The sequence below is a fragment of the Herpailurus yagouaroundi genome, unplaced genomic scaffold, assembly GCF_014898765.1.
Source record: "Herpailurus yagouaroundi ecotype Mexico unplaced genomic scaffold, PumYag 190, whole genome shotgun sequence".
In the NCBI taxonomy this organism is placed as follows: Eukaryota; Metazoa; Chordata; class Mammalia; order Carnivora; family Felidae; genus Herpailurus; species Herpailurus yagouaroundi.
In genome coordinates, this window is record NW_024412421.1 from 9,034,708 (window position 1) to 9,052,205 (window position 17,498).

At 40.5% G+C, this 17,498-nt stretch overlaps 1 protein-coding gene and 1 long non-coding RNA gene across 2 annotated transcripts in view; both read left to right on the forward strand.

Annotated features, from left to right (window-relative positions):
• The first annotated feature begins 211 nt into the window (after positions 1-211).
• LPCAT2 (lysophosphatidylcholine acyltransferase 2) overlaps positions 212-17,498 on the forward strand; it is a 55,454-nt gene continuing 38,167 nt past the window's right edge. Inside the window, exons 1-7 of the mRNA XM_040498043.1 lie at positions 212-380; positions 3,453-3,670; positions 5,498-5,610; positions 7,524-7,584; positions 8,738-8,796; positions 10,056-10,090; positions 12,990-13,044. Of these exons, the coding sequence (XP_040353977.1) occupies positions 3,493-3,670; positions 5,498-5,610; positions 7,524-7,584; positions 8,738-8,796; positions 10,056-10,090; positions 12,990-13,044 (501 nt within the window). The 5' untranslated portion in view covers positions 212-380; positions 3,453-3,492. The remainder of the gene's footprint in view (positions 381-3,452; positions 3,671-5,497; positions 5,611-7,523; positions 7,585-8,737; positions 8,797-10,055; positions 10,091-12,989; positions 13,045-17,498) is intronic.
• LOC121045321 (uncharacterized) lies at positions 7,591-8,347 on the forward strand. Its single transcript, XR_005797701.1, has 2 exons — positions 7,591-7,924; positions 8,155-8,347. It is a non-coding gene; the product is annotated as an uncharacterized LOC121045321 (long non-coding RNA).

Below are 17,498 nucleotides of genomic sequence, written 5' to 3' on the forward strand. Positions count from 1 at the left end.
TAAATAGATCAAGTTGTCATTATAGTACCTGGTTTTATTCACTGTTGCTTTTGCCAGATGTAGTTTCTTTTCCCTTGTGCTTAGATTTTCATGTCTGGTGCATGTTAATGTTCAGTTTATCCTTCAGTGAACACGTGAATAACACAAAACTTTGCTCTTATGTGTTTCAGTCTGATAGCCAGAACATTCCAATATTGTCCACTCATCTTTTTTTTTTTTTTAATCAATTTTCACTTTCAGATTTTCTTTCTTGGAATTATCCTGCTTCCAATCCGTGTCTTACTGGTTGCATTAATTATATTACTGGCATGGCCATTTGCTGCAATTTCAACAGCATGCTGTCCTGAAAAGCTGACCCATCCAATAACTGGTTGGAGGAGGTAAGAAATAATAATGTCTAAATGTTAGCTAAATCAAGATTAAAGAAGCAATTACTGTGGTTTAGTCATCAATCAGTAGTTTTATCTAACGTTGCCTACTCACTATTAACCATTTATTTTCTTTTTCTCAGACGAAACGGTTCTTAAATTCATCACATATAGAAACTTTTGCCCAAGCGCCTTATGATAATTTTCTGTTGAAGTTGTAATTTCCCAATATTAAAATATTGTTTTCTGAGTCATTGCCAAAAAGTGAGAGGTCCCTGATTCTGGGAAACCCAACTAGTATACTTGAAACCTTTACAGCTGAAAACTATGGGTCTTTCCTCTGCTGTCCCTCAGTCATGACATTTACTTTTGTCCCTCTGTAGTAAGTACATACTTTCTGCCGTGGTGCAAGTAAGTGGATCAGCAATAGTGTATTTTTGAATATTTATCTAATCAGCAGGGTAGTTGAGAATAAACTCATCACCAATTAATAGTTACTGGTAAAAGTTCATTCCCATTGGACAGAGCCAACTTGTTGCCGTAAGTATGTCCTGAGAGTGAAGGCTTGTAAGGTGGGCTCCTTGGAATAGAAAGCCGTAGGTGAGGTGCAGGGCACCATTGAACTCTCTAAAATTGTCCACTTTGTTTAAAATTTGTATGCTACATAGGGTCTATTCCTTTCTTCCAAATCTCCAATGAGAATGTCCTCCAAAAATTTTGAAAATCACTGTTCTAGAAACTTTTAAAGAAATATGCAATTTACTCTTCAGTTCATGTTCTAGTGAATAATGTCAACATTCAGCCCAAGACTGGTTTCCAGTGGAAGTGAATACAAGGCTGGCAGTGTCCCCAGAGAATAATACCACCTTAATCCTTGCAAATCATAATCCTTTGCTTTATGATTCAAGGCCGTGTGTCCCTAAAAAATACTTTAAGAGAGATTTTTTTCATGACTGGCCAATTCCTTTCAATTATCTCTTTGGTTTCTGTTGTTAACAGCTTATGAAGCCCTATCATGATGGAAGGAGTAGTCTAAGAATCCAGAAAACAGATTAAATAAGTGTTAGAAAAGAACGTTCCGGGGACCTGGGTGGCTCGGTCTGTTGAGCACCAACTTCGATTCAGTTATGGTCTCGGTTTGTGAGTTCAAGCCCTTTGTCGGGCTCTGTGCTGACAGCTCAGCCTGGAGCCTGCTTCAAATCCTCTCTCTCTCTCTCTGTCCCTCCCCGGCTCATGCTGTCTCTCTGTCTCTCTCTCTCTCAAAAATAAAATAAATATTAAAAAAAATAAAGTTCCATTTTTTCCAATTAAGCAAGTATTTCTACTTCCTCTCAAACAGGTAACATTGAAATTAATTATGTAGCCCCAAATTTTAGCCCTTTTAAAATCCTTTCAAAAAGTGTTTAACAGCTCTGAATATGGGATAGTTTAGAATGCGGTTGTCAAAATCTACACCACTTTAAATCAAAAATAAGGGTGGAAATCGGTAAAGGGGTGAGCTTTTTATCCTTATGTAAAATAGACTCTGAACTCTAAACAGCAAGAAGGAGAGAGACGGTCATTTCCCTGTGCCCTCTGGAAAAGTACATTGGCTTCTGTGTCTCACTTCTCCTTACTGTGGAGTAAAAGTTAGAGAAACTTCCTCAGTGCCTAGTTGCTTAATAGCCCCTCGCTGTATTGCTACAAGACTACTGAGAGAATTAGACAGGAAGTCTACTTTTTCAAGCTCTCATTGGATGTGTTACGGGAAAGACGCATGTTTTGTTTTTCATGAAAACTGCATGCCTCTTCACATACTCAGATATCCATCCTGTGTTTGCACTTCTAGGAATGTGTTTCTGTTTCCCAACTCAACTGAGCTTATCAAGGACAGGGACTGGATAGTCTTAGTCCTATGTGTCCAGCAGAGGTCCTGGCACAGTTTGATGAATTAATTAGTCTTTAATGGCATAAATTCTTTTAAATTTTTTTAAATGTTTGTTTATTTTTGAGAGAGGCAGACACAGAATGCGAGTGGGTTAGGGGCAGAGAGAGAGGGAGACACAGAAGCAGAAGCAGGCTCCAGGCTCTGAGCTGTCAGCACAGAGCCCGACGCGGGGCTGGAACCCACGAACCGTGAGATCATGACCTGAGCCGAAGTCGGACGCTCATCCGACTGAGCCACCCAGGCACCCCTGACATAAATTCTTTGTAAAAAAGTAAGCAGTTAGATTTCTGAAATTGTGTAAGTGCATCTACGTTCCAGGAAAGCGAGATGGTGACTTTAGCTTTTAAGATTTTTGATGATGTCTAAGAGCTATAATGACATAAGTAATAAGGCTTTAAAAAATTATTCCTAAAATAACTGAGGACTGATGCAGCATGAGAGTTCTAAAAGTGTCTGGGGAGTAGCATCATTGTTACACAAATGTACATTCCCAAGGTCACTCCTGTGAAGAACAATACTGATTTGGATTTCTCAGTGGGGGACGTGTGTTGAAGATTCATTTTTATCCCTCTGTAGTCATAGAATCATGGAGCCACTTAGTAGCCATATGTCCTTGGGAAATTGTACTTCTCTGTGCCTCAGTTTTCTGATCTGAAAAATTAGGATGCTAAAAAATAAAATCCATTTCATACAATTGGGCTGAAGATTAAATAAATTAATAAATGTAAAGTATTTAGAATAGTACGTGGCAAAAAGAACCCCATGTAACTGTTAGCTATATTCTTCTTAGCTCATATTTAAAAAAAATTTTTTTAACGTTTTATTTATTTTTGAGACAGAGAGAGACAGAGCATGAACGGGGGAGGGCCAGAGAGACAGGGAGACACAGAATCTGAAACAGGCTCCAGGTTCTGAGCCGTCAGCACAGAGCCCAACGCGGGGCTCGAACTCCCGGACCGCGAGATCGTGACCTGGCTGAAGTCGGACGCTTAACCGACTGCGCCACCCAGGCGCCCCTTAGCTCATATTTTAAAATGAAGTGTTCCGACATGTTTGGGTTTTTGTATTGTGTTTTAGAGTAAAGCCCTGCTGTTAGTTGAGATTAACAAAGCTAATTGTGTCTTTTTTTTTTTTTTTTTTAATATTTATTTCCAAAGGAAAATTACTCAACCAGTTTTGAAGTTTCTGGGTCATGCCATGTTCTTATCCATGGGATTCATGGTTACCGTGAAAGGAAAGGTGGCAAGTCCTGCGGAGGCACCAATTTTTGTCGCTGCCCCTCATTCAACATTCTTTGATGGAATTGCCTGTGTCGTAGCTGGGTTACCTTCCATGGTGTCTCGGAACGAGAACGCACAGGTCCCTCTGATTGGCAGTAAGTACTTGTAAGACAATATAGATATTTTCATGCTTGGGGTTCAAATTTGTAAAAAAATCATATATAGTTTATCGGTAGGCTTTTTAAAAACTTTAAAATAATGAAACACTTCAAAGCGATTTATTCACTTTTTAAAAAATGTTTATTTATTTTTGAGAGAGAGAGAGAGAGAGAAATAGAGCAGGGGAGGGACGGAGAGAGGGCGACAGAGGATCCGAAGTGGGGTCTGTACTGAGAGCGGAGAGCCCAATGAGGGGCTCGAACTCACGAACGTCGAGATCGTGACCTGAAGCCAGATGCTTAACCCACTGAGCCACCCAGATGCCCCTATTTTCTTACTTTTAATGAGGAACTATATTTTCAGAATGAGTTTGTGATAAAGTTTAGAGACTCCCCTACCTGTACCCTTATAATTCTTAATAAATTCATATCTTTATCAGGGTCCAGTGACTTCCTTTTGTTCTTTTTTTTTTTTTTTAATTTTTTTTTTCAACGTTTATTTTATTTTGGGGACAGAGAGAGACAGAGCATGAACGGGGGAGGGGCAGAGAGAGAGGGAGACACAGAATCGGAAACAGGCTCCAGGCTCTGAGCCATCAGCCCAGAGCCCGACGTGGGGCTCGAACTCCCGGACCGCGAGATCGTGACCTGGCTGAAGTTGGACGCTTAACCGACTGCGCCACCCAGGCGCCCCTCCTTTTGTTCTTATATAGCTAGAAAGACCGAGTTTCAAGTACCAAACATGCTTGATTTTCTGGAGGGAGAATTGAACCAGAGAACTGGTGAAAACACTGTGTTACGTGCTATTTCACGAATTTCTCTTGAGAGTATTAAGCTCACCCTCACATGGAGTCTTTCCTCTTAACTCTGTTTTCTTATTATTGCCCCAGAATCTCCATGAGGGACCTGAAACTCTTTGAAAATTATGATGTAGAACAATAAGTACTTCCTGCCGTATAAAATAATGAAGCAAATGAAATGCTTATCCCACCAGGTGCTATGGTCTCTCCCTAGGGTGTGAGTCTCTAAGTGACTGGTCCCCGGTTGCCCCAAGGTTATTGCAAGCAGCAAGTGGTGGCAGAGTGGGTGTGGAGGTTGCCTGAGGTTGCCTTGGCGCTTTGGAGAAACAGTCGTGTCCTCAGCTTTGTCATTCAGCTCAGAAAAATTCTCTCTGTCTCTCTTTCTTTCACTCATTCTTTTTTTTTTTTCCTCAGTGTAGCCGCAGTGCTTTGTATCATATGGCATTTTCCTAGAAAGCTGTTTAGCAATGGAATTTTGGCAAATTGAGGCTTATTTTGCATGCCTGAGGAAGCTACCTACTCAGAAGACTGTCGTGCTGAAAATTTTAGTAAAATTAATAATTGCCCCTTATTCGTATGTACTGTGAATTCACATAATCAGTTTTCTTTTTTTTTTTCAAAATGTGTTTAATGTTTATTTATTTTTGAGAGAGAGACAGAGAGACAGAGTGTGAGTGGGTAGGAGCAAAGAGAGAGGGAGACACATAATCCAAAGCAGGCTCCAGGCTCCGAGCTGTCTGCACAGAGCCTGATGCGGGGCTCAAACCCACAGGCTGTGAGATCATGACCTGAGCCAAAGTCTAACGCTTAACTGACTGAGCCACCCAGGCGCCTCTGGAAGCTAAATTCTTATAAACTTTAAATTGGAGGGTTTTTTTTTTTAAAGTTCTCTTTGATTTGCTGTATTTTAATTTTACATAACACTTGTTTTATGATTCATACAGTATCATTGCTGTGATAGCTTTAGCCAAAAAAAAAAAAAAAAAAAAAAAGACTCAGTTGTGACCTTTTGTTTGTTTTCAAGGACTTTTACGAGCTGTGCAGCCAGTGCTGGTGTCCCGTGTAGATCCGGATTCTCGAAAAAACACAATAAATGAAATAATAAGGCGAGCAACATCAGGAGGACAGTGGCCGCAGGTAAAACACAGGGGACGTTCATTTAGAATACTGTGAGTTTGTTTCTTGTTTGTGTACTTGGAAATCGTTTGGCTCCACAGATGGCAGTATCTGGGGACACCTATGCTAGGTGTTTTCAGCATAATGGGAGCAGAATAAATGAGTGAGTATTCAGAAGTCTTCTTCCCCAGGAGATATCCCGTGGGATTAAATGTATCATTCTTTCTTATTCTCCGGCCTCTTTGAACCAATTTTTACTTTGTGTCATAAAAAAATACATTCTCTGAATTTATTTATAATCTTAAAGACAGCCTATCAAAGCTCAATTATAGTCAACAGTATGGTATGTTTATTGGGGGGAAAAAAAGGGATTATGATCTTGGTCTTATCCAAAGTATATTTAGACAGAGCTTTTCAGATCAAGGGGTATATAAGGAATCACCTATAGAACTTTTCCAGATTCTCCCATCTCACTACCTCCAACCCTGGAATGCCTTTGGAAGGTAAGGGGAGGGGCAACTGTTACTGGATAATTCTGATAAGTATCGCTCTATCTTGGCCCTGTGATCTGGCCACCCATGATGATGCGTAGATGTTATAATACCAAGAGGAGTATCACCCAGCAGGAGGTTTCAGAAACCCAGGGATGTGAGGAATGATTTAAAAAGTGACCAGGAAGAAGTGACACTTGGAATAAGGGTTTGACTTTTCTCTTTGGATCCAACGACTATATCTAGGATTGTGGGCAAAAGTTAACAAATAGGTAAGATTTCAGCTCATTTCACCCACCTCAAGGAACTTTCTGTCCAGAGACAGAATGATCTGATCTGAAATCCTTTTCTAGAATTTTCAGGCACTGGCTAAGCAACAACTTGAGCGGGGGGAGGGGAGTGTTGTAGAAAGAATTCAAGCACTGGAAAGGCTATATGGCTTTTAGTGCCCCTTCCAGATCTGAGATTTTATGATTTACTCTATATCCGTTCATTGTTAATGGAGTAGCTGTAGAATTTCCATTGAATGAGCCATGTTTGATAGTGTATCTTGTTGTAAAGGAAACCTATTTTGTTTTTTGTTTTGTTTTGTTTTTAAATTGGGGGATGAAATTGCACACACTTACAATCTTTATTTTATAAATAGCCTGTCATTGTGGCACATTAGGCTGATTAAGTTTTCCCTTTCTAATTATTAAACGATACAAATACTAACTAAGTACACATACTAACTGCTGTGGGTGCAGGATTTTTCTTTTTTGTTATTTTATGTACTTGGCAATTTACTCGTTGCCAAATCCTGAAATCCTTAGCAAATCCAGCCTGTTCCGTTAATGGGGAAACTAACTGTGCTCTGTATCTTTCACTTGAAGAACACAAAGGCCTATGTTAAATGCTAAAAACACTTTCTCCAACAAGATACTAAACTGTATTCCATATGTCTACTAATTCAAGGGAGCATAAAGCATACTGCAAGTATTTCCTCCTTTTTGCTTCCTCCGTATATCCCTAAACTATGTGTTGTAGGAGTGAATATCATTTAACAGGGAAAACAGAAACAAGGAAGTAGGAACGATTTGGTTAAGGATGTATAGCAGTAGAGGAAAGAATCTAATGTGCTCTTTGACCAGGTCTCAGGGTCTATATCTTCTTTTAAGTTTATTTCAGATCATTAGCATCATCATTAAGAAACATTTGCTAAGTGTATTTTCTATTCAAAGCTTTAATCCGTTTTCTAATTACCTTAATGGTCAGACGACAGTTCTTTTAGAGGAAAACCGAATAATCTGATTCTAGTTTTCGGTAGAATCAAGCGTTAGCCTTTTATTTCATTTTCGTCTTCTAAGAATTGGCAGCTATTTGTGAAGTTGTAAGAAACTGAGTAAAGAGGTAACCAATTCATTGGACTGAAATATTAAATCTACGTATTCCTTTTCTCCCAAGATACTAGTTTTCCCAGAAGGTACTTGTACTAATCGTTCCTGTTTGATTACTTTTAAACCAGGTGAGATCAATTAAATTATGTACTATAACAAACTATGGAAGATTTCTCAAATGATTTGATACTAATACACAAAACAATCTGTTAGTTTGTTCTGGGCGTTTCTTTTCCGATAAAAAGTTTTTAACACAGTGAATCTGCAGAACTCCTTTACTTTCTCTTTTGGTCTTTTGGTATCACAACCCCTTCTTCCTTGGATAGTTGTGTGTGTGTGTGTGTGTGTGTGCACGCGCGTGTGTGTGTGCATGCACACGCACACACATGCACACACATATCCATGCACACGCAGAAACCACTGGCAGATTTTTCTTTTCCTTCAAGGCTACCCTCACAGACACCCCAGGTCCTGTGTTTTCTTTTTTTTTTTTTTCAACGTTTATTTATTTTTGGGACAGAGAGAGAGAGCATGAACGGGCGAGGGGCAGAGAGAGAGGGAGACACAGAATCGGAAACAGGCTCCAGGCTCTGAGCCATCAGCCCAGAGCCCGACGCGGGGCTCGAACTCACAGACCGCGAGATCGTGACCTGGCTGAAGTCGGACGCTTAACCGACTGCGCCACCCAGGCGCCCCAGGTCCTGTGTTTTCTAATGGAAAACAAGTGATCATTGTAATGCCTTCAGATGCCTTCTACACTTCACTCTTTTTTTTTAATATTATAAAGTCATAGATTTCATAGAGATGTATAATTTCATACGTAATTTCATAGTAACTGATAATACTTTCACATGTGTTTGTATTGGCTGCTGGAATGCTCAGAGCCCAAGTCAGAACTCACTTCTAGCAAGTGGGGCTCGTTCTTGCTACAAGTATTTGCTTTGATTTAGATTTTCTTCTCCCCATTTTCTCTTTGTCTTGACTTTGCCGTTATTTTTATTTTTTTAATCCTGTTGTATAATAAGTATTTAGAAAATGAAAACATGTGGGGATGTAAATAAATCTTTTCAGTGACTTGGGCATAACATTTAATATCTTGGTTTCCTAATTCTGAATTTTAGAACTCTCTCATTTTGGTAAAGCACTAGGGATTCTACCAACATTTCACCGTTTGTGTGTATTCTTAAAGCAGTAAAGTATATGTGTACCGTTTATTATTAATTCTCTTTATGGTAATCCTCATGTCATATATGAAGATGTAACGTCTCAATGTGGTTTTAGGGGCCTTCATTCCAGGGGTTCCCGTGCAGCCGATCCTCCTTAGGTACCCGAACAAGCTGGTAAGCATAGTGTTTGGCCGTGGGAAAACATCTCAGACATTCCGAACAGCACAAATCCTCCGGGACCCCTTTTAGAATTTGAAGAAAGCTCTGAATAGACAGAGGCTGGAAGCACATGGGTAGACCCCATTCCCCGTGCCACATTTCATTTCTAGAAGTTTGCCAAGAGAGGCACGTGTTTGTGGACACCAATATTACACGATGTCTCTGGTATTCCTAAGCTCCAGGAAGGCATTTCCCCAGTTTCTCCTCTGTTGTTACTGTGATGGTCCAATGAAGTCTCAGATTCAGGCTCTTATTCGCCTGGGTAGCAGGAAACGTGCATAGATTTGTGATTTGCACTGAGCCTACAAAGAGACTTTTCCTGATTCAGCGGTCAATACTGGAGGGATAGCTGGTGTCGCAGGATAAATCTGGGACTGGCTTGGGGTTTCATTACTGGCTCAGTACTTCCTAGCTGTGGGACTCTTGGCAAGTAACGTGAATAAGAAGATACATGAAAAGAAGCTGTCATCCTATAGAAGGTGCACGGTTGGCTCAGGAAACAGGGACTTCCACTCCAGCTGGGCACACCTCTGTATTCTGGATATTATTGTGCCGCCGCTTTCCTAAAGAAAGAATTTTTGGAATCTGTTTTGTCTTGAGAGGAACTTTCTCTACTAGAGACTTTCCATGAACAAGCAGAATGTAATGATTCATTATCTATGTCACTTAAGATCAAGAGTTCTCGATCAATTCAACTTCCTTTCAGTGGCTGTCTTCTCACCTTTGGACACCCCCTAGTTAAAAAATTAGTATCTATCAAGATTTACTTAATTGTACTTCTGCCTATTTGGCATTTATGTAAATCCTTTCACTATGTACTACTCTAATCTTTTCTCCCAAGCATGTACCCCTCCCCTTTTTTTGGGGAACTTATATATTCTGGGCTTTATAAGCAAATTAATCATCCAGATGTGTTCACATTAGGAGAAAAAATAGCTAAGCGTGCTCAGAATTCTATTAAGAACTAAAAGCAACTTAATTTCCTGAAAAGATAGGTGGCTACGTATAGAAAAGAGATTTTTGCCATGTAGAGATATAATCCAAGAATTCATAGAGCAATTTGCTGTCGTTTAATAGGCTTGTTTTACTTTTCAACATACTGCTTTTAATTCAGCAGGGACGTACATGAGTACCAATATGAAAATAAGATTTTGATTTTATTTAGCTTTTATTTTTTCTCTGAACTAACAGTCTAAACACCTTTGTTATTGTAGGATACCGTGACGTGGACATGGCAAGGATATACATTGTAAGTTGCTTCTATTATTGGTTTATATAAATTTTGTTCAGTGAAGAAAAAGAAAAATTATTTATTCCTTTTTTTTAAAAAAAAAAAAAGCCTTGTTTTTGTAAAAGTAAAGATTTCTAATCAGATCCTAGAATCTTGTAAAGGAGAAAGTCTGTAGAGAGCATCACTATCTTTCCTGTTAGCCCCCAGCGCCGGCCACGTGCAGAATTCTGGCTGTCTGCCGTGTTCTTGCGGGTCTCACGTGTGTAGCTACCAATCCTTAAGAAACAGTCCAGTGACCCAGTTTGTACCCTACTTAGCTTTAATCTTGTAGTTTTATTCCCACTGCAGATTTAGCATGTTATCTGGTGTCTCCATTGTTGTTTTACTATATCGGTTTAAGCAGTCCGGAGTCATTGCGTCATATGGCCTAAAATAGCTGTGATGTGTCTGATCTGAGCTGAGAAAATAGCTAAGCTCTCAGTTCCGTTCTTGGATTTTAAAAGCAGAGGGATCAGCAGTTTCTATAAACATTTAAGACAGGAGAGGAATACAGCTCGCCATTAAGCAAGCTGCATTGAAACAGGCCTTTAAAAAGAACAGAGCATGTACAATCGTACTTTCTCTCGAGACGTTTTTGTCGAGATCCCCCTGGATAAGTCTGAGCTGGTTTATATTTGGTGAGAGCCATGTAAAATGCCTGGATGTGAGGACTTTGCCTGGGGCTTACCCAGCAATGCCTTTTGATACTATTACATAGAGAGTTTACATAATGTTGTCGATGCATAGACAACCACTTGGACCTATTTAAAAGGGAATCTTCATTCGCCTTCAAGTATCTTGTAACTTCCTTGCAAACCTCTTAGATAATCCAAACAATGTATGAAAGTCAGATTTCTTTTATGGTGCATGCCAATTTTCTCCATTTTGTATGTGTGAATTGCATCAAAATAATAAATTTAAATCAGAATAGGTAACTGATGGGCCATTCACATGTGTTAGTGTTTATTAACATGTGAAACATGTATGTTCCTATTACGCTTCAGTCCTTCATAGTTGAAGTTAAGTAAACGACACTCAAAATAAAGACCACAAATTGTAAAGAATATCTAGGCATTATGTGGTCTTTAACTCTTCAGGAAATCAGTTTATTTATTCGGCTAGAATACGTGTTTTGTGCCACTGTTGATCTTGGGTTCCTGGTTTTCAGCTTTTTATACGAGAGCAAGTGAGAAGAAACAAATAGTGTGAGAGTATTTTAGAAAAAGGAGTGCCTACAAACTGGATACAGTGTGTCTTTATAGTTCCTGAGTTGTGTCATCCTTAGGACCCTGACAATTTAAGTGCCTTGCAGAGATAGTGACTTCAGATTCACAGTGCGCTCAGTATGGCTTTTTCAAACTTTTTCAGCAGTCCAGGTAGGCGTGAAGGTCAAGTAGGAGAAGGCCTTCTTGGAAGGGGGATCAGGATAGAAAATGGAGTGTTCTGGTTAAACCAGCCTTCTAACAAGTGTGACAAAGGGAAGAAGTAAATAGGAGAGAGAATTCAGAAAAGAGAGGAAAACACTTTTTGAGGAGTTAAAGATTTCTTAGGAGTGATAAACACAAAATCTTTAAAAGGCACAGCTTTGTTTTGTCCAAATGCCACGTTGTGCTTGGCCTGTGGTAACTCTCATTTCTGCCCGAATCTTCCAGTGGGCTTCATACCATATTTAGCACTGAATCTGTTACTCTTAAGTCAGTTTCCTCAGTTGCTCCTGCTCCAAGGGCTAGTCTAGACTCAGATTCTAAGGAAGAGATTCTATACCAAGACAGACAGCCTAAGGGAGAGAGTTCATAAACTTGGGGAATACACTCAGAGAAAGGGCAGCTATGGAAAAGCCATTTTGTGTGGGTCTGAGAAGTGTTGTTTGGACAACACAGGTTCAATGAGATCTTATGCCTGGCTTGTTTCGTTTCCTTCCTCCTTCCTTCCTTCCTTCCTTCCTTCCTTCCTTCCTTCCAGCATTCAGAATTTTCAGAACAGATTTGTCTGTGTGAATCACCAAATTCAAAAGTTCAATTTAAATAACTCAGGGACAGGGGCGCCTGGGTGGCGCAGTCGGTTAAGCGTCCGACTTCAGCCAGGTCACGATCTCGCGGTCCGTGAGTTCGAGCCCCGCGTCGGGCTCTGGGCTGATGGCTCAGAGCCTGGAGCCTGTTTCCGATTCTGTGTCTCCCTCTCTCTCTGCCCCTCCCCCGTTCATGCTCTGTCTCTCTCTGTCCCAAAAATAAATAAACGTTGAAAAAAAAATTAAAAAAAAAAAAGAAAGGTACATAGAAACAACTATTTCAGAAATTATCTTTGAGAGGGTTGGCTTTAACCACTTTAAAGAAAGCCTTTATCTGGTTTTACAATGAAATTTGGAACATTTCAGAAAATTTCTCCTTAAATAAAATATTGATTATTAATTGGGACAATTATGATAAAGTTTCTGCTTTTAGGCAAAGGCCCACTGGTTTTTTGTTTTTGTTTTTTTTTTAATATCAGAGAAGAGTTTCGAAATGTAATGTTTACTTCAGGAGTTTTCCTATAAGCACATTTATGTACCTTAAAATGTGGCCTTGGTAGTTTCTCTAGGCTCGTAGGCCTACAAGCCTGAGTTGTCAGGGAGACTTCACATTTGGGGTTTAGTCTGCCGAGCTGCAGCTCTGACTCACAAGTACATATTTGGTGTTGTACTTGGTGATTTAACTTTGGAATATCAAGAATACTTGCTTAAGCCCAAGGAGTGTTACAGCTGCCGTGTGGCATTCATAAGCACAATATATATATATGAAGTATGACGTGGCAGTGTTTGCCTATAAAGAAAGGATCGTCGGGTGATATAGATGATACTTGTATTACCATATAAAGATGGCCTGTTCTTTTTTCTCCTCAGCATTCAGCTCTGTATGCTCACTTTCTGCCAGCTCTTCACAAAGGTGGAAGTTGAGGTAAGTCATTCAAAAACAGTCTTGGAACTGGAGATTTGGCCTTTCCTTTTCTTTTGCACTTCTAGTCTCGAGAGCCCCACCGTACAAGGGTTGGCAGTTAAATCCGCCATCTTTAAAACAGACGCTGGTCTTTTACAAACTGTCCACCTGGCTGTCAGATCCAGCCCTTGGAATCCTATCAGGAAAAACCTCTGGCTTCTGGGAACTTTCATAGGCGACCACCCTGGCTGACCAGATTTGCATAACTGGTTTCTATCATCCTCCTTTCAATGCTGACCTCTGCCCGGTTGAACGGTATGGTATGCTTCACATCTTGACAAAAGGAGCTACATACAGTAGCCAATGGAGCCCCACAGCTCCTGGAAGAGTACGTTCTGTCAGAGCGGAGAGGTGCTACTTGGACTCTGGGGAGAGGCACAGATGTCAGAAGCCCTCACTTTGGACTCACTCTGCACCTGGAAAGCCTGAGGAAATCCTCTCTGGGAGGCAGCGCATGTCAGCATTCTTTTGGTCTGGTTTGGCCGTCTTTGGGTTTGAGTTGCAGAGACAGGCAGGGAGTGCGGGAGCGATTAGATGGTTCTGAAAATCCTGGCCAGATTTTTAAGAGTCTGAACGATGGTTCCAGAACCGTTCTTAGATGCTAGCAATGATGAGGAATGGACTCCTAAATACAGAGTCAGTAGAGTTGGCTCTAGTGATACCCTCAGGGAGCCTCTGAAGAGAGAAGGGTCCGAAGAGCGAGTCAGGCTCTTGCTTTCATTTTCCAGTTGCATCCGTAGATTGTGCAATGAGAACTCTAAGTTTGCCTATGTTAATTCGGAGTCCTGAGTGGGGGCCCATGCTCCCAGTGACAGGACATGGAATTTAAGTCAAAAGAATACTGGTTTTTTGTTGTTGTATAGCTTAGTCATTTAGCCACATAAAGGTCAGAAATACCAAATGATGTAGGGGGCAAATTGCATTTCGAAATGAGTTTCACTTTGGTGAAATGTTTCTGGAGACTTACAGGTTGTCTGCTTGCCAGGAAACGATCTATTTATTCATTGTATGCCACACTTCCCCCCCCTTTAAAACCAGTTCAGTCTCTCTCAATGTGATCAAAAAAACACTACTTCTTAGAATATACTTAGATGTTTCTAGAGAAAAACAGTAATCTGTACTCTAATAAGTTTGAGAAATACCAGTGTAAATAAAATCAATCGGATTTCTTTTTCTCAAGACCTGTCAGTGCCTTTGAGATGGTGTGACCACCATATCCTTTTTTCTCTGGATACCTCCTGGAAGCGGTGTTCCATAGGATATATTTTGGGAAGCCCTGTCAGGAAGAAATATTATATTATTTCTAAGTACTCCAAGAGTGCTCTTCTGTCCTTCATAGCTGTGCAGATAGACTAGCTCTGTTTGCTTTCTCTAAAAAAAGGAAGGGAGGAAGGAAGGGAGGAAGGGAGGAAGGGAGGAAGGAGGGAGGGAGGGAGGGAGGGAGGAAAACTTATACTTAAAACACCCACCCTGTCTTCTCTGCAAAATGGGAAGATATTGTTTATATAATATATATGCTGCCCCTTCCTCTAAATTTACCCTTCCCCAGCTAAAACAAGATCTAGCAACAGATGTGGAAATGCACCTAGAACTGTCTAGCACATGTCTCAGTGGTCAAACTATTACAACAGAGGTATGCAAAGGCCTCATTTTTTTGTCCTGACCATTATTACCACATTTCCTTTCTGTGTCATGGCCTTTTTCCTTTTCTATCTTCCTTCCTTCCTTCCTTCCTTCCTTCCCTTCCTTTTCTTTCTTTCTTTCTTTCTTTCTTTCTTTCTTTCTTTCTTTCTTCTCTCTTTCTCTCTTTCTCCCTCCTTCCCTCCCTCCCTTCCCCCTTTATTCCCTCCTTCCTTCTTTTCCATTACAGTGTTTGCATTCTCCAGCCAGTTCTTAGACCTGTTTGAATAATATTTGCCGGCAAAGAAAGAATATATCCTTTGATAACTTCACAAACAAAATGGCTAGCACCTGGTTTAGAATAGCTGAGCTGGTAAGATTCAATGTGTTTGAATTGTGGTGCAGGGCGAGAGGATGGGACTCTGTGGCCTTCACATGTAGTCTTCTTACTTTAATTATATTTATTTTCGATTCATGATGCTACCTTTCACCTTGGGGACTCCTCACCACTTTATGACTTTTGAATATTTTAATTCCCCCCGGTTGGGCACAATTGAAAAATGTATCCCACAGCCCATCTGGTGCTCTCTGTGTCCACACCCTGGCTCAGGGCCCTGGAGAGTTGGGCACTGTGTCAAGACTCCGGCTTCTGCACCACATCTGGGGATGCCCGACTTGAGCTGCCACACATGTAGCTTAGTTAGAAGGCTCGGCATGTTTAGTTGTGCCAACTACAGTTGTGTTGGTTGTTCAGAAGCACCCCCTCCCAGCGCCCATGTTCATTACAACTGATGGAGATCCTAGTTATTATTTTTTACATATGTTTTTAGAACTTTAGAACTTCTAGTAACCAGTTAAGCTTAATTAAGATGTACCGTTCAAGAATGTGGTCTTAAGTTTTGCGGTTTTTATTTTTGTTTATTTTTTATTTTTTTAATGTTTATTTATTTTTGAGAGAGAGAGAGAACAAGCAGGGGAAGGGCAGAGAGAGGAGGGGACAGAAGATCCAAAGCGGGCTCTACAGTGACAGCAGCAAGCTCGATGTGGGGCTCGAACTCGTGAACCGTGAGATCATGACCTGACCTGAAGTCAGAAGCTTAACCGACTGAGCCACCAGGCACCCCAAGTTTTGCAGTTTTTAAAATGAACTTGAGTGGATCATTTGGTATCCTTTTAGACACCGCGCTGGTGAGTCATAGGACATCTCTGGATGCTGAAGGCTGTATTCTTTCCTTTTACAACTCACTCCTCACTGATGATGATTTTCCAACTCTGTAGTTACCGAAACCATTGGATAGCTAACACCTAGGGAGTGTAATGTCTCCTCCCCTCACTCCCTCTCTGCTTTCTCAACAGAGACTTGCTTTTGAAAAGGCCATTATTTCCTTGACTCTTGAGTCTTAAAAATACAATCAGTTCCAAACCTCACACCCTCTATAATTGGTCTTCCGGCATCCTTGAACAATGATGCCATGTGTGTCTGCAGAAGGTTCTCCTGAAAGTTATTCTCTGGATCATAGTGGCATAGTGGATGTGTTTAAACTGTCTTTGAGTGGTTACTTTTATTGGCCAGCTACCTCACACGTATGTCTTTATAAGCATCTGGCTTAGGGGCATAGGGAAGAAGATAGCTGGTAGGAAACATCCCCAAATGTGACATAAATCAACAGCCTGCTAGTGAATCTCGTGAAAGAGAATCCATGCAAAGCCAGATTATAGGGCACTATGTGGACAGAAGCTCTTTTATGAATGGAAACAGGGCATTCACAGTGACCATCAGTCTGTTTCCTCCTTCATAGGTTACATCTCTATTTTTATTCAGAGCTATCCATTATAATACAGGTACAGAAAAATGTTTATAGGCAGACAGAAACATTTTGTTTTAGTAAATTCTTTTGCAAAGCTTAGAGCAAGCTTCTAGCAACTAAAATTGGACTTACAGTACTTTATGGTGGGCAGTCCATTGTCACAAGTAAGAGAAGGTCATTGTTTTTTTATTAAAAAAACAATTCTGATTTTGGAAAGGATTGTAATAGTGAGTGTTATGACCAACCCCTGTAGATAGATACAACTTTTTATTTATTTAAAAAAATTTTTTTTAATCTTTATTTATTTTTGAGAGAGAGAGAGACAGAGCGTGAGCAGGGGAGGAACAGAGACAGAAGGAGACACAAAATCCGTAGCAGGCTCCAGGCTCCGAGCTGTCAGCACAGAGCCCAATGCGGGGCTCAAACCCACGAACTGAGAGATCATGACCTGAGCCAAAGTCGGACGCCTAACCAACTGAACCACCCAGGCGCCCCAATACAACTTTTCAAATCTCCAAAGAGTTTATTACTTAGGGAAGGTTCAGATATGTTTATGTAGTTTATTTAATTATCCAAACACACTCATATGACTTGTAGTTTTGAATCTAAAACAAAGAAGCCTTTTAGAAAACCTCTATCACGCAAATACACACACACACATAAAACCTATATATGTGCTTGTTTTAACAAAGCTAATTTCTTCTGGAACTCGGTAGAATTCTGAAATTTCTAAGTAGTAGCAGAGAAATAGAATGTTGTATGTGGTGCCTAGGTGGCTCAGTCAGTTAAGCGTTCGACTTTGGCTCAGATCATGATCTCACGGTTCGTGAGTTTGAGCCCTGCATCGGGCTCTGTGCTGACAGCTCAGAGCCTGGAGCCTGCTTCTGATTCTATGTCTCCCTCTCTCTTTGCCCCTCCCCTGCTCACACACTGCCTCTCTCTCAAAAATAAATAAACATTATTTTTTAAAAAAAGAAATAGAATGTT